Source organism: Panthera onca, chromosome C1 (genome assembly GCF_046562875.1).
Source record: "Panthera onca isolate mPanOnc1 chromosome C1, mPanOnc1 haplotype 2, whole genome shotgun sequence".
Taxonomy (NCBI): domain Eukaryota; kingdom Metazoa; phylum Chordata; class Mammalia; order Carnivora; family Felidae; genus Panthera; species Panthera onca.
The window spans coordinates 140,979,943-140,995,485 of record NC_138346.1 but is presented as its reverse complement, the minus strand read 5'-3'; the positions used below and the strand labels follow the sequence as shown (position 1 = coordinate 140,995,485).

Sequence of the window (15,543 nt, the reverse complement as noted above, 5' to 3'; positions counted from 1 at the left end):
CACTACTATTATCGTATTACTGTCAGTTTCTCCCTTTATGTCTATTAATATCTGCTTTATATATCTAGGTGGTCCGACATTGAATACATAGATAGTCATCATTGTTAAATCCTCCTGTTGGATTGATCCCTTTATCATCATGTAATGCCCTTTTTCATTTCTTGTTACAGCCCGTGTTTTAAAGTCTATTTTGTCTGATACAAGTATTGCTATCCTAGTTTTTTTTTTTTTTCCTCTTCCATTTGCATGGCAGATCTTTTCCTATCCTTTCACTTTGAGTCTGTATATGTCTAGGTCTGAAGTGAGTCTCTTGTAGGCAGTATATAGATAAATCTTAGTTTTTAATCCATTGTGCCACCCTATGACTTTTGATTGGAACATTTAGACCACTTACATTTAAACTTATTATTGACTTGTTGCCATTTTGTTGTTTTTGTAGTTCTTCTCTGTTTCTTTTTCTCTGACTCTCGTTATGATTGATCACTTTCAGTAGTGTTACGTGTGGTTTTCTTTCTCTTTATTTTGTGTGTATCTATTATAGGGTTTGTAGTTACCATGAAGTTCATATATAACATCCTAAGTATAAAGCAGTCTATACTAAGTTGATGGACACTTAAGTTCAAACACATTCTAAAAGAACTTTTTTTTTTTACTCCTCCCCTATATTTTATGTATATGTTGTCCTATTTTACATCTTTTTGTTCTGCGAGTCCTCTTACTAATTTCTTTAGGTATAATTGATTTTACTACTTTTGTCTTATAACTTTCATGTTAGCTTTATAAATGATTGCTCTACTCCATTTACTATATGTTTGCTTTTTTAAAAAAGTGTTCATTTCGAGAGAGAAAAAACTGAGTGGGGGAAGGGCAGAGAGAGAAAGGGAGAGAGAATCCCAAGCAGGCTCCATACTCAGGGTAGAGCCAGACATGGGGCTTGATCTCACAATTGTAAGATCATGGGGGCGCCTGGGTGGCTCAGTCGGTTGAGCTTCCGACTTTGGCTCAGGTCATGATCTCACGGCCTGTGAGTTCAAGCCCCGCGTCAGGCTCTGTGCTGACAGCTAAGAGCCTGGAGCCTGTTTCAGATTCTGTGTCTCCCTCTCTCTCTGACCTTCCCCCGTTCATGCTTTGTCTCTCTGTGTCTCAAAAATAAACAAACATTAAAAAAAATAAAAACAAAAAAACAAAAACCAATTGTAAGATCATGACCTGAGCTGAAACAAGAGTCAGACACTTAACCGACTCAGCCATCCAGATGCCCCTGTTTGTTTTTACCAGTGAAACTTTTTCCTTTTGTAACTGTCTTACTTCTAGCTATGGCCTTATTGTTCTCCACTTAAAGGAGTTCCTTCAGTGTTTCTTGTAAGGCCAGTTGTGTGGTGATTAACTCATTTAACTTTTCTTTGTCTGGAAAACTCTCTATTTCTCCTTCACTTTTGAATGATAACCTTGCTGAGTAGAGTATTCTTGGTTGTACGTTTTTTTCCTTCCAGCTCTTTGAATATATCATGCCACTCCCTTCTAGCATGCATAGTTTTTGCTAAACATCAATGGATAGTCTTATGGGTTTCTCTTGTGTGTTACTAATTGCTTCTCTATTGCTGTTTTTAAAATTCGCTCTTTATCCTTAACTTTTGACAATTATGTGTCATGGTGTGGATCTCCCTGGGTTCCTCTTGTTTGGAACTCTCTGTGCTTCCTGGATGTTTTTTTTCTACCCCAGGTTAGGGAAGTAGTCAGCCATTATATCTTCAAATGAGTTTTCTGCCCCTTTCTATCTCTTGTCTCCTTCTGGGACCCCTATAATGTTTATTTACTTGAAGTTGTCCAAGAGATCCCTTAGTCTGTCCTCATTTTTTTTTTTTTTAATTTTTTTTAACGTTTATTTATTTTTGAGACAGCGAGAGACAAAGCATGAACGGGGGAGGGTCAGAGAGAGGGAGACACAGAATCTGAAACAGGCTCCAGGCTCTGAGCCATCAGCACAGAGCCCGACGCGGGGCTCGAACTCACGGACCGTGAGATCGTGACCTGAGCCGAAGTCGGCCGCTTAACCGACTGAGCCACCCAGGCGCCCTTGTCCTCATTTTTAATATTCTTTTTCCTTTTTGCTATTCAGGTTGGACGCCTCCCACTCTAATCTGTCTTCCAGATCACTGACCATTCTTCCATATCTTCTAATCTACTGTTGATACCCTCTAGTGTGTTTTTTACTTCAGTTATCATATTTTTCAACTCTGATTGGTTCTTTTTTATGTTTTCCATCTTTTTGTTGAAGTTTTTACTGAGTTCTTCCACTCTTCTCTCCAGTCTGGTGAGCATCTTTATGACCATTACTTTGAACTCTTTATCAGGTAGATTGATTATCTCCATTTTATTTAGTTCTTTTTCTGAGTTTTTTTTTTTTTTCCTTTCATTTGGAGCATGTTCGTCTGTCTCCTCAGTTTGCTTGACTTTCTATTTGTGTTTCTATGAATTAGGCAGAACAGCTACTTCTCCTAAACTTGGAAGAATGGTCTTGTGTATGGTGATCCCCTGGGGTGAAAGAGCACCCATCTTTCACCACCAGTGTTGCCTAAACTTAAGATACGGTGTTAAATAAACAAATAAAACCAGTAAGTGATCTTTTAACATTTTTAATGCTGAGTTTAGAAAGATTCTTTTAGAAACCTAAGGCTAATTTATGAAGATACATTTGCCTAAAATTCAAATATTCCTTTACTTCCAGTTTAGTTTCATTTTCTTCTGGTGAAGTGAAATTAACATTAGTATTTTTATTTAAAATAACATAGGGAAGGGTGTCTGATTGGCTCAGTCAGTGGAGCATGTGACTCTTGATCTCAGGGTTGTGAGTTTGAGCCCCATGTTGAGCATGGAGATTACTTAAAAATAAAATCTTTAGGGGTGCCTGGGTGGCTCAGTCAGTTAAGCATCTGATTTCAGCTCAGGTCATGATCTCACAGTTTGTGGGTTCAAACCCTGCATCAGGTTCTGTGCTGACAGAACAGAGCCTGGAGCTTGCTTTGGATTCTTTGTCTCCTTCTTTGTCTTCCCCTCCGCTGCTTGTTTGCTCTCTCTCTCGCTCTCTTGCTGTCTCTTTGTCTTTCTCGCTCTCTCAAATAAACATTAAAAAAATTAAAATCTTTAAAAATAAATAAACAAATAGAAATAAAATAACACATAGAGTGTTCCATTTTATAACATATGTTTGCCCATCCACTCTTCCTTCCTTTTGTCTGGTATACTTGCAGAGAAATGTTGGGGTACGGTCCACATGATGTTAGCAATGGTTATTTCTGAGGAGTGGGACCAGAGTGATTGCCTTGCTTTCTTTTTAAAAAAAAATTTTTAATATTTGTTTATTTTTGAGAGACACACAGAGTGAGCAGGGAAGGGGCAGAGAGAGAGGGAGACACAGAATCCGAAGCAGGCTCCAGGCTCTGAGCTGTCAGCACAGAGCCTGACGTGGGGCTCGAACCCACGAACCGTGCAATCATGACCTGAGCTGAAGTCGGACACTTAACCGACTGAGCCACCCAGGCGCCCCTCCTTGCTTTGTGTCTCTGTTGCTTAATTTTTTAATAACGGGCCTAGAATAATAAAGCCATTATTCTAAAAATGAGCAAAGAGCAAATAAATTTAAGAAGAACAAACCAGACAGCACTGCCATGGCTCTACAGGCAGCACAGTTCTCAGCATAGGTATGGTCCTTTTTCCATCCACCTCCCACCTGGCCCCCACCCTGGAGGAGACTGGCAGATTTCCCCTGCTCACCATCTCATTGGGCTTTTGCAGCTAGTGACTACTGAACTCCTGAATGGCTCTGAAGGGTGGCTGCAAGGCCCTGGAAGGCCCAGAGGCTATTTGTGTGTACACCTCACTGGGCGTGCGTTCCTGCCAAAAACAGAGCTCAAGATGAAACTGGCTTGGGATGCTTCCTACAAGTTTTACTGTAATCCCAAGGAAGGATGCTTGGATGTATGGGGATGTATCTGGGCTCAGGTTTCACTGTATTTCTTTTAGTTTTGAGCGAAGTGTGAATACCAGGGTTATTTATTCACCATCCAGTCTCTCAAGTTTGTTTTAGTAGTTCTTGTTGAATTTTGAGTTGATAAATATCAGAACTTTATGAGGAAGGCATGCGAGAAATAAATCTGGCAATTCATGGCATGTTGTTTGCCACATGCCTTCCTGCCTATGCGGAGGGAAACTCTATTTACCTTTGTGAAGAGTCGGTAGAACCTCAGGTTCACATCTTCTCCAGTAAAAGAAGGAACCACTTCAGTTTAGTGGGGGGACAAACGGCTGCCCTTAGCTGAGGAAGGACACAGGGCTGAACTGTGCTGGCTTCAGTTTTGACTTAAGGAGAAAAAATGTTCCTTCTGCCAAAGGTGCGATTAACGTTCTCGGACAACTCTCAGAGTAAATTACGGAGGTAACCCAGCTTTTCTGTCACCTAAAAGTATACTTCAGTCTCTTTCATTTTTCTTCAGTGATTAGCATTTTCTGTAAAAGGGAGATAATAATACCCGTGGTGATGATTTCAGTGAATGGTCATAAACCGATGAGATTACATAACATGATAATAGGAGGGTGACTCGTCCACTACAAAGTAGAGGGCAAACATAAAGCATTTTTAACATAGAACTTAAGAGCAGGAAATGCCTTTTACAAGCTGTGGAACAGGGCAACTGAGAAGTGACATTACTTGGTGGAGGCCATGCGGCCAGTCTTTGGAGGCAATGTGATTGGAACCCAGCCTCTTTCCACTGAGCCTTCCTGCCCCATCCTTACCCCGTCTTCATGATACATCTCATGAGAGCACCACTTTGTTATTTGGAGACTTCTGGAAGGAAAAGCACAAAGAACAGCTCACAGTAAATGTTTTCCTGAATGAGTCAGAGATCTACTACATGGGAGTGATGCAACATGAGTTGCATGTGCAAGCCCCAGGGGCGTGCTGCCTCACCTCTCTGTGCTGTAGTTTCCTCAACAACCTTATCATCCAGCTGCGGTTTGCAGAGGAGTAAATGAGGTAATGCATTCAGGGGAATATAGAATAAGAACAGGGGTTGGCACATTGTGTGTACTCCATGAATACTTGCCATTATTACTATTTATTATTATTATTATTATTAATTTGCACACAGAAGTTTCACTTGTGTGAAACTTTGCCTGCTGACAGCAAAAGAAAGAAAGAAAAAGACTGCAGAAACGAATTAGGAAACTGCCATCAGGACTATGGCAAACCATTTGGGATATATTGCTAAGGTGCGTCTTCATGTGGGGTGCAGGGGAGCCGAGAACCTTGGGAAGAATCCTACAAGTATTACGATTCCTAGTAATCTTGTTTCCTCCCCAGAGAAGGGCTCCTTTTCACTGGGCCTGGCCCCTGGCTTGTGACTGCTAATGGTACCAGCGTGCTCAGTGGATGGATGATTGCACCGTATTTATGCATAATTTAAGCAGAGCCCAGTAGACACTGTGGAGGTGCTTAGGGCTCCCCAAAGGCTTAGGAGAGAGGAGGTACGGGGCTTGGTAGCTAAATAGGAGACAGTGATGAGGGGAGAGCTGCCCTGGGAGAGCTTCCAGAAGCACAGGCTGAAAATGACAGGACTCCTGAAACTTCCTGTCTCTTCCCTTGCTCCACAGGATGGCATTTCAGCCTCACTGAGGTCCAGCTCAGGACTCCTCCAGACCCATTTTCCACCACAATCTCTTCTGGGCACTTCGGTCTCATTCACTGCCTCCTGCTGCTGCCTCAGCCCCTGCCTATCCCAGTTTTCTGCAGGGAACAGTCAACTTCACCAGCTATGCGCCACTTCTGTGAGCTCTTCCTCGCTGCTCCCCTCCCGCCTGCTCCTTCCTCCCCGCCACCCCCAGCCTGTGCTTCTCCTCCATGTTGCTTTCACATTCGTTCCTGAGTTAGAATTCATTGTTCACCAGTCCTCACTGCCATGCAGGACCTTCCTTGTCTGTGTCCTTCCCCACACCCTCCCCACCTGCTTGTGACAGTCCTTGAAAGCTGGAAAGCTAATCAAACCACATCTAGAGGGAGTCTCTAATCCCAGGCAAGGGAGTGAGAATGGAGATGTAATATTGAGGCGCTCCCATCGTCGAGTTGGAAATCTTTCTTTTCCGTTTGATTTCAAGACGCAGAAGTATCCACTTGTTTGGTGGCACTAAAGAAATGTGCACACTTAATGTTGTCTGGTAACAAATTAGGAGACTGAAACCACTACCTCTTGTCTTGCTTAAAGATTAGCCTTCTGGGGTGCCTGGGTGGCTCAGTCAGTTAAGCGTCCGACTTCAGCTCAGGTCACGATCTCACGTGAGTTCGAGCCCCGCGTCGGGCTCTGGGCTGACGGCTCAGAGCCTGGAGCCTGCTTCCGATTCTGTGTCTCCCTCTCTCTCTGCCCCTCCCCCGTTCATGCTCTGTCTCTCTCTGTCTCAAAAATAAATAAACGTTAAAAAAAAATTACAATAAAGATTAGCCTTCAGGATCTCCTGATTAACACTCACAACCAACAAAACATGTTAACCCAGTCCTTATTATATCCAGTCCTTTCCACACATTGTTAGGGTCTGCAAATTGGCTTTAGCTCGTTCACCCCAAGTTCCATCAGCCCAGGCAAATACAAATGTTCTGAGCGAGGACTCACCACCTTGAACATTTAGGGCAGTCCATCTTCCAGCTGCCTGACAAGGAAGCAGCATCTACTGAGAGTACATATAAATTAGCTAATGCTGAAACTGCAGGAATTTTCAGTCCATATCCTGTGTCTTGAGTGATGCTTCCCTCCTCCAGCTATTCATTCAGACATTAATTCTAGGTCTCTCTGTTGCACTCAGGGTTGAACCTTGTGGTAAAATACTAGTGGTGTAGCAACTGCAGGAAGGCATATCTAATTTCCCCGTCAGAGTGGTTTTAATGCTCTCTTTCAGTGGGCATGAAACATGAAAGAAAAGATCAATGGTTATAGGCCCCCCAAAATCTGCAGAGTCAACACATGTGTGAGAAATTACCATTTTAACCTTGAATCATTTTAGCCAAGAAGCAGAATCTATTTTTACTGCTTATGACCAGTAGTGCTGAACTGACCATGGGATGTTGATCTGAAGGGAAAGGAAGGCCTCGTGAAAACTGTAGTCCCCGCTGTAAATTGGGAAGTACGTGGAGAACCCCAGTTTAGAGGCCGGAAGTGGTGGGGTGGTGAGCTGGGGACAGAGCCTCACGGCAAAGAAAGACCCGGCTGGGCCCTGGAATGTGGTCTGGGAAGCCAGGCCTGCCCTTCCTGGATCTCTGAGAGTGTGAGGGATCAAAGCCCAGGGATAAAGAAACCCTGGGCCCTTTCCACACCTCCTCAGGGCTGAAAGAGAGGCCTGTGTTTCCCAGTTGTAAATGAGGTCATCCTTGGCGAGGTCTGGATGATAATAGCTCCCCTTTACTACGAGCTTTCTGTGCGCTAGGCGCTTTGCTGACTGCTTTATAGGGAATATGTTCTTTAATCCTCCCGACGCCCCCTTGCAGTAGGTGCTATAACTCACTTATAGATGAGGAAATGGAAGTCGGAGAGAGGTTAAATCACTTGCCCAAGACTGGCAGCCGGTGGGTGGCAGAACTGGGATTTGAACCCAGAGACTGCCTGGCTTACCTTAACCACCATGCTTTTAAATAGCACTTTGTCCTAATGAAAACTGTGTAATGTCCGGAAAGTTAGAATTAGAAAAAAAAAAAAAAAAAAAAAAAAAAAAAACATTTACCAGGGGATCTGGAGAAATGCCCTTGATGTTGGTTTCTGGTCTCTAAAAGAAGAATTATGTTATTCTTTATCCACCTACCGTACAAAAGTATTGAAAATGGATAATGAGTTGGTCATCAGGGCTCATAGAATCTTAGATGACTGAAGATACTAAGCAAAGAGCAAATGCATTTCCACCTCTGTACTCAAAACTTAAGTCCCCAAACTGGGGCTGGCTTTAGTTTAGTTTTGTGGGTTTTTTAAAAATATTTATTTATTTTGAGAGAGAGAGGGCATGCCTGTGTATGCATGTGTGCAAGGGCACAAGCAGGGGCATAAGTGTGGGAAGGGACAGAAAGAAAGGAGGAGAGAGAATCCCAAGCAGGCTCCACACGGTCAGCACAGAGCCCGGCATGGGGCTTGATGCCATAAACCATGAGATCATGACCTGAGCTGAAATCAAGAGTCAGACACAACCAACTGAGCCACCCAGGTGCCCCTGGGGTCAGCTTTCTGCAACAACCAGTTTGGGATTTTAAAAGCAAATTTTATGTTCCATCCAAGTCAGAAACCAAAAGTTCTTTGTGGAACTTTTGTCTTTGAAAACCAGACTTTGATCTCTAGTTGGCCTTGGTCAAGAGGGAGTTTGGTAAATTCTACCCCTTTATTCTCCGTGTCCTCTATCACTTACTCTGATTAAGAGCTGTATCACTGGGAGATGGGTTACTACAATAGACTCCAAATTGGTTTCCCTACAGTGTTTTTGAATGGGCGTAGGAAAAGATTAATTTGTATATCAAGAGATAAAAAAAAAAAACTTTCATTTTTTTCCTAAGCTGAAAGAAATGACAAAACCCCAACAGGTAGTATTACGGTGTATTTTTCCAGGGAAGTTACAAATTCTGAGTTGTAAACTGCAGTGCAAATAGCATTTTTAAAGGTTTCAAGGGAAATATAAGAAATAGATGGTTTTGAAATTATCATATGGTCATAAGAAGAAGGTATTTTGGAAAAAGGATCCAGGAAATCTTCCCTTGTGAACATAAACACCACAAACACATACACTTGTCCTTTTTGATTTAGTTATCTCGTTTTTGAAATTTATCCTTAAGAAATTATCCAAAATCCATTGGGCGCCTGGGCAGTTCAGTTGGTTAAGCATCCCATTCAGTTGGTTGAGCTTGGGTCATGGTCTCACAGTTTGTGAGTTTGAGCCCTGCGTCGGGCTCTGTGCTGACAGCTCAGAGCCTGGAGCCTGCTTCCTGATTCTGTGTCTCCCTCTCCCTCTGCCCCTCCCCTGCTTACGCTGTCTCTCTGTCTCTCTCTGTCTCTTTCTCAAAAATACATAAACATTAAAAAAAATGATCCAAAATCCAGAAATTAAGATGTCCATTGCATAGTTTTTATAATAGCAAAATATTTAAAATAGTTTGTATATGCCCTGTCTACACACACACACACACACACACCTGACAGAATGTGTATTTATTAAAAATTAAAATTATAAAAGCCATGGAGCAACAAGAAAATGCTCATTATATAAAGGAAGAAGATACGTAAAGTGATACTGTGCCACGAAAATTATATATTTTTTCATTTCTAGGATTTCTATTTGATTTGCTTTTGACTCTGTCTCTTCACTTTTCATACCAAGCTCTTCCTTCCTTACGGTCACTATTCTTTCCATTGTCTTAGCACCTTTATTTATTTTTTATTTTTTTTAAGATTTTATTTTTAAAGTAGCCCCCTGGGTAGCTCAGTCAGTTAAGCATCTGACTGCGGCTCAAGTCATGATCTCACGGTTCGTGGGTTTGAGCCCCGTGTCGGGCTCTGTGCTAACAGCTCAGAGCATGGAGCCTGCTTCTGATTCTGTGTCTCCCTCTCTCTCCGCCCCTCCCCTGCTCACACTCTGTGTCTTTCTCTTTCTCTCTGTCAAAAAATAAACATAAAAAAAGGAAAAAAATATTTTGTTTTTAAAGTAATCTCTACACCAAACGTGGGGCCCAAATTTACAACTTCGAGATCAAGAATTGCATGCTCTCATGCTCTACCAACTGAGCCAGCCAGGTGCCCCCCAACCCCATTGTCTTAGCATCTTAAACGCACTTTCTTGAATATTTCAGATTTTTTTTCAGGGTACAGATTCTCTTGTTTGTTGTGGTGTTCTTTTCCTTGGGCCATCTGAAGCATTTTCCTATGAGCATTACTTCACTGTCTTCAAGGGTGGTTGTCTGTGGGACTCCATCATTCCCTGGCCTACGAGGATGTGGTTTTGCTTGGCCCCTGCCTAGACTCTAGTAATTTCAATGGCCCCAGGCAGATAGTGTATTTCTGTACCACTTTCCCGGGATAGTTGGTTGAGTCTGAATTTATGCTGAGAGTTCAGTTCCCTAACAAGGGCCTGAATATTGTCTTTTACCCCTAAGGGATTAAGTTTCCAGCCCCAACCTCTAAAGCCTTTACTGATTTCCTGCCCGTTGAGCCTGTGGGTTCATATCTCATTAATTGCTAGGGGCTGCTTTGTTTCTAGCACCTAAACTTCCTTCTCTGCCCTCAAACTCTGCCGTTCATTAAAAAAGTTTCTGCTTTACCTATCATTTCCAGGCTTGTAGAGCGATGTCCCATCCACACCGTATTGACCAGAAATACTTATTTTTCCATTTACTGCAACTATGTGAAAATATATGTGAATATAACCAGAGACCAGAAGGTGACTTTGAAACTGAAATGATTTATTATGGGTAGAGATGGTGGGTTTATAGCAACCATTTTTCTCCATTTTGCAACTATTCTGTATTGTCATGATATTGTCTCTAAAACAATATAAGAAGCATCATCTTTTTCACCATTGTCTTTTGTTTCAGAATGCATATGCTGCAACTGCCATTAATGGGACAGATTTTTGTACATCAGCAAAAGATGCGGTCAAACTCTTATCCAAGAATTCAAGTCATTTCACATCTGTTAACTGCTTTGGAGACTTCATAATTTTTCTAGGAAAGGTGAGATGTCCTCACTGAAATAATAAATAGAGAAACTTGGGATCCAGACGTGAAGCCACAGAGCTAGACTTGAAAGAGAACGAACGTTTCTTGAGTGCCTGCTCTATAGTGGATGCTGTGCCTTATTCTCTCATTTAATCCTTAGTCCTGTGAGGTAACTTATTTTGCAGATGGGAAAACTAAGGCTTAATAACTTGTCCAGGATCACACAATGGGTGGAGTCAGGATTTGCATCCTAACCCTTTTCTCTCAGCAATGCTCAGTTCTCTAGACCATTCTGGCTCCCACTTTTTCATAGCTAAAATGAAAATGCTACTAGCCTCATTAAATGGATATATTTTGGGGGGCTTTTTTCATAAAACATACGGAAATAGTACTGAAACCTAATGAAATGTCTGGATTATTTAAAGGCATTAAGTCCATAAATACAAAGGCAGCTTGTTAACGTCCCAAGTGGAGCCAGAGGTACATTTCCACTGTCATCTGAATAGCATTTTTCAAGGAATTGTGTGTAGTCTTATGTGCAGTGCAGTGAACGAGCATCTTAGAGCTCCATCTCATGTGTAAAGGACAAGGCCTGAACTTGGGGTCTTTAACAACTCCAGACCTCAGGCTGGACCAAAGATAACAAGTGTCCTTTCTAGGTTAACTAAAATATGGAGGGGCGCCTGGGTGGCTCAGTCGGTTAAGCAGCTGACTTCAGCTCAGGTCATGATCTCACACTCCGTGAGTTCAAGCCCCGTGTCAGGCTCTGTGCTGACAGCTCAGAGCCTGGAGCCTGTTTCAGATTCTGTGTCTCCCTCTCTCTGACCCTCTCCCATTCATGCTCTGTCTCTCTCTGTCTCAAAAATAAATAAACGTTAAAAAAAAAAAAATTAAAAAATAAATAAATAAATAAAATATGGATGCAACTGGTATGATAGCCTCTAACTGACCATGCTTCAAGCTGAAGGTTCTCTACACTGGACCATATGGTGTGTCCCTTTGCTTGTGATTGTCACGCACGGGGCCTAATTCTGCACACCTGTTTGCCTGATCCCACTTCCACTTGATTGCCTGCCCTTCGAATCCCTGACCCCAGACCTCCTGAGCTTCCTGCCATGTCTGTGCTATTCCAAGCTAGACATCCTGGCTCCTTCCAACCATTCCTTCTCAAGGCTGTGAATGCTGAGGCCTTCAGTGGTGCCCCAAAGTGAACAAGATCTTGGTCTCCAGTTGTGACCCGGCCACAGCCAAATGTGAGGACTCCTGGCTCATTTAGCATTTTGTGCCTCCGTGGTGTTTGGTAAATGTCTCTGGTGTATTAAGTAACAAGTTATACCATGCATGGATTTCACAGGTGTGTGTGTTAGTTGCACATATATTTTAAGGCTCAGATGGGCCCCAGAGATTTTTCATGCAACGGTAGCTCAAACTGATTATGCCTTTCAAGACAGCCTAAATAATCTAAGTTGCAGTTGTTTTTAAATGGGTAATATTGCCTATGTTAGTTTGGTAAGATGTTCTCTAATAACTACTTCCAAAAATTTTAGAATGAGGTTTCATCTTTTAACAGAATTATCTTTTATTTTAGGTAATAATTCATTTTCCTGTATTTCCCATAAGGAACATGGAATTGCTAATAAGCTTCTAGTGAGCATGTAACAACCAGTGATTCTTTGTTTTTGAATGAAGTCCCATTCACACATTCATGTCCGTCTTTGTGGGTATCCAAGGGCAACGGGGATTCCAGATGGACTCCATACTCCATTTTATTTGTTTAAGAATTAGGTATAAAAAAAATTTTTTTTAAATATAAAAAGGAACATCATGGTCTGTAATCATGTTGCTGGAAATATAATTACATATGGCAAGAGCCTGGATTAATCCTATTATCTCCCCACACCAGCACTGGAAAGCCCTTCCAGTAATCCCTAGGGTAAAAACAATCACATATTAAACTACAGTATATCCACCCAGTGGATTGTTGCACTGTTATGTAAAAATGGCACTTATTTAAAAGTATTAAATGAAGGCACGCCCTGGTGGCTTAGTTGGTTGAGCGTCCAACTCTCGATTTTGGTTCAGGTCATGATCTCACAGTTCGTGAGATTGAGCCCTGCGTCAGGATTCTCTCTCCCTCTGTCTCTCTGCCTCTGACCAGCCTGTGTGCACACACACGCATGCACGCTCTCAAAATCAATCAACAACAACAAAAGTATTAAATGAAGATACTTATGGGAGTGGCACGTGAAAAAACTAAAAATTTTCAGCTATCGTTACATCTATATAAATACAAAAACTAGGCACAGATAAAAAATGTAAATACATCTACTCTCTTATCCTTACTCTGAATTAACTGGGTCGTCTTGTGGTATCATAGCTCCTTTTTTTCTTAATTTCATTGGACCACATTTTCTGACAAGCCTTCTTTACAACAGGGCACACACATATGCATATATATGAAACTACTACTTGTAAATGACAGACAGCATTTCTCAAATATTCTGGCCAATTTATAAAGGTTCTCAGTGAAGTCTTGTTTTCCCAGGTGTTGGTGATGTGTCTCACTGTTTTTGGAGGACTGATGGCATTTAACTACAACCGTGCCCTCCAGGTGTGGGCAGTCCCTCTGCTGCTGGTTGCTTTTTTTGCCTACTTTGTAGCCCATAGTTTCTTATCTGTGTTTGAAACTGTGCTGGATGCACTCTTCCTGTGTTTTGCTGTTGATCTGGAAACAAATGATGGATCGTCGGAAAAGCCCTACTTTATGGACCAAGAGTTTTTGGTAAGCAGACATTTCACTTCCTGCTGCAGTCTCTATCCTCAAAATCTCAAAAAGTGTTCAAGACTCACACGTAAAGGAGGCTTGTACCTAGCCTCGTTTGTTCTTCCAGAGGGTTCTGTGTGCTTCTGCCACTGGCCTGAATGTCTAGAGTGAGATTTGGGTTCTGTTTTCTGAGGCTGAACCCACTTCCCTTATTGGAAACTCTCCCTGGAGAGAAGTGAAGCTGAACAATTAATACGGACCAGATGACCTTGGGCAGGTGTTCTGGACAGAGCAGTCCAAGTCCCTTTGGTCCTGTTGGCCGGGTCTGGCGTTTTGGGTGGTCTGGAGGTTTAACGGCTGATCTTTCTCTAAAGCATTTTTGCCTCCTCAAGCGTCACAACAGACCCTTTGTGTTTTAGGGGGCGCACACATCACCATCTGTGCCAGTATTGACAGATCTGAGGTTCTCAGGCCTTTTATTAACTCAGGCCCCACCGATGCAGGAAAAGCCACACCCTGTCAAGTCCCTTACAGCTTCTATCTGGAAATAGCAGGCAGCTGTTTCCAACACAGTCGTTGCTTATTTGTCTTATCAGGAGTAGACAGGGATATTTTAACAACTGAATGAAGTCTCTTGGTTGTCTGGGTCAAGTGAGTTTTAGTACTTTTATTCTGTTGTCATAAAACTTAGGTGTTAAAGCCCATTTGCTCTTTTTAAGATTTTATTTATTTTTAAATTATTTAGTGTTTATTTTTTGGGAGAGAGAGTGCAAGTAGAGGAGAGGCAGAGAGAGAGGGAGACACAGAATCTGAAGCAGGCTCCAGGCTCTGAGCTGTCAGCACAGAGCCCGACACGGGGCTCAAACTCACAAACCGTGAGATCATGACCTGGGCTGAAGTTGGACGCTTAACCGACGGAGCCACCCAGCTGCCCCATTAAGATTTTATTTTTAAGTACACTCTGTACACAACATGGGCTCGAACCCACAACCCTGAGATCAAGAGTCTCATGCTCCGCCGACTGAGCCAGCCAGGCGCCCCTAGCCCCTTGGCTTTTAAACAGCATTCAGAGCACTCCTTGGCTCAGCCAGGCAGTGAGGTTTAACAAACACATCTATGGTTTTACAATCAAATAGATTCTCCACCTCCTCCAGAGAAAACCTAAAAATACAATAGCACTTTATTTGTATCTAGCCTAAAGAAATTCTTCCCGATGATGGTAGGAAGCTAACCGAGGCTTCTTTCTCGGATTTATACTTTTCTGATTACAAATCCACTTGGGAATCTACCCCCTAAAAAACTTGAATTCAACAGGGAAAACTTTAAGGATTAAATTCCCCTAAATGATATGGTCAAATAAATAGTTGTGGTTGGTGCAGATAGCTAACACTGGTCTAACTCCTTCTTTTATTTTTCAGAGTTTTGTAAAAAGGATCAACAAGTTAAAAGACACGAGGGCACAGGGGGAGGAGAACTCACTAAGGAACGAGGAGGGAACAGAACTCCAGCCCGTTGTGTGATAGGTGCCCATTAGAGTGTTGCCCCTGGAAAGTGTCCTTCTTCTAAGAGCCATTCACAGAATAAATGGTAAGGCCGATAGACCCTATTCTTCACTGTCTTTGTCCTTATTGTTTGGCCATTATAATACCAGAACCATGAAAGTATATCCTATTCCGGATTCAGTAGTTCCTTATCGATGTATATCCACCTTGGGGTATGAATATAAAATACTCCCACCCCGTCCCCACCAATGTTCCTGAAGATGATTTGAAGATTATTCCAAGTTGGATTTAAGGTGCTTTTGAGGCACGTGAGTCTCGATGGAGTAAGCGAGGGCCAAATCAGGGTCAAATACTAGTTTGAATCTTGGCTGTCATTTTCTGTGTACAATGGGCAGGTCCCTACAGTTTCCCAAGCCTCAGTCTCTAGCATAGAGTGCATTGTTGTGTGGATTAATAAAGAAATGATAAAGTATCTTATAAGACCTGAGAAAGAGGACTTTTTAAACAAAATCTGCCTTCACCTATCTGGTAGTTAACCAGAAAATAAT

General features: G+C 42.2%; 1 protein-coding gene across 15 annotated transcripts in view; it reads left to right on the top strand.

Moving 5' to 3' along the window:
• The window catches only part of SLC44A3 (solute carrier family 44 member 3), a 331,946-nt gene that overhangs the window by 306,402 nt on the left and 10,001 nt on the right, over nt 1–15,543 (top strand). For 13 of the 15 annotated variants that reach the window (XM_078451634.2, XM_078451631.2, XM_078451632.2 and 10 more), the window contains 4 exons: nt 5,653–5,826; nt 10,607–10,744; nt 13,275–13,511; nt 14,912–15,080. In XM_078451634.2, coding sequence (XP_078307760.2) covers nt 5,653–5,826; nt 10,607–10,744; nt 13,275–13,511; nt 14,912–15,013 — 651 coding nt within the window. In that variant the 3' untranslated portion in view covers nt 15,014–15,080. Of the gene's footprint in view, nt 1–5,652; nt 5,827–10,606; nt 10,745–13,274; nt 13,512–14,911; nt 15,107–15,543 lie in introns of those variants that run through there. The other 2 variants (XM_060626285.3, XM_078451639.2) reach the window with 2 other exon arrangements.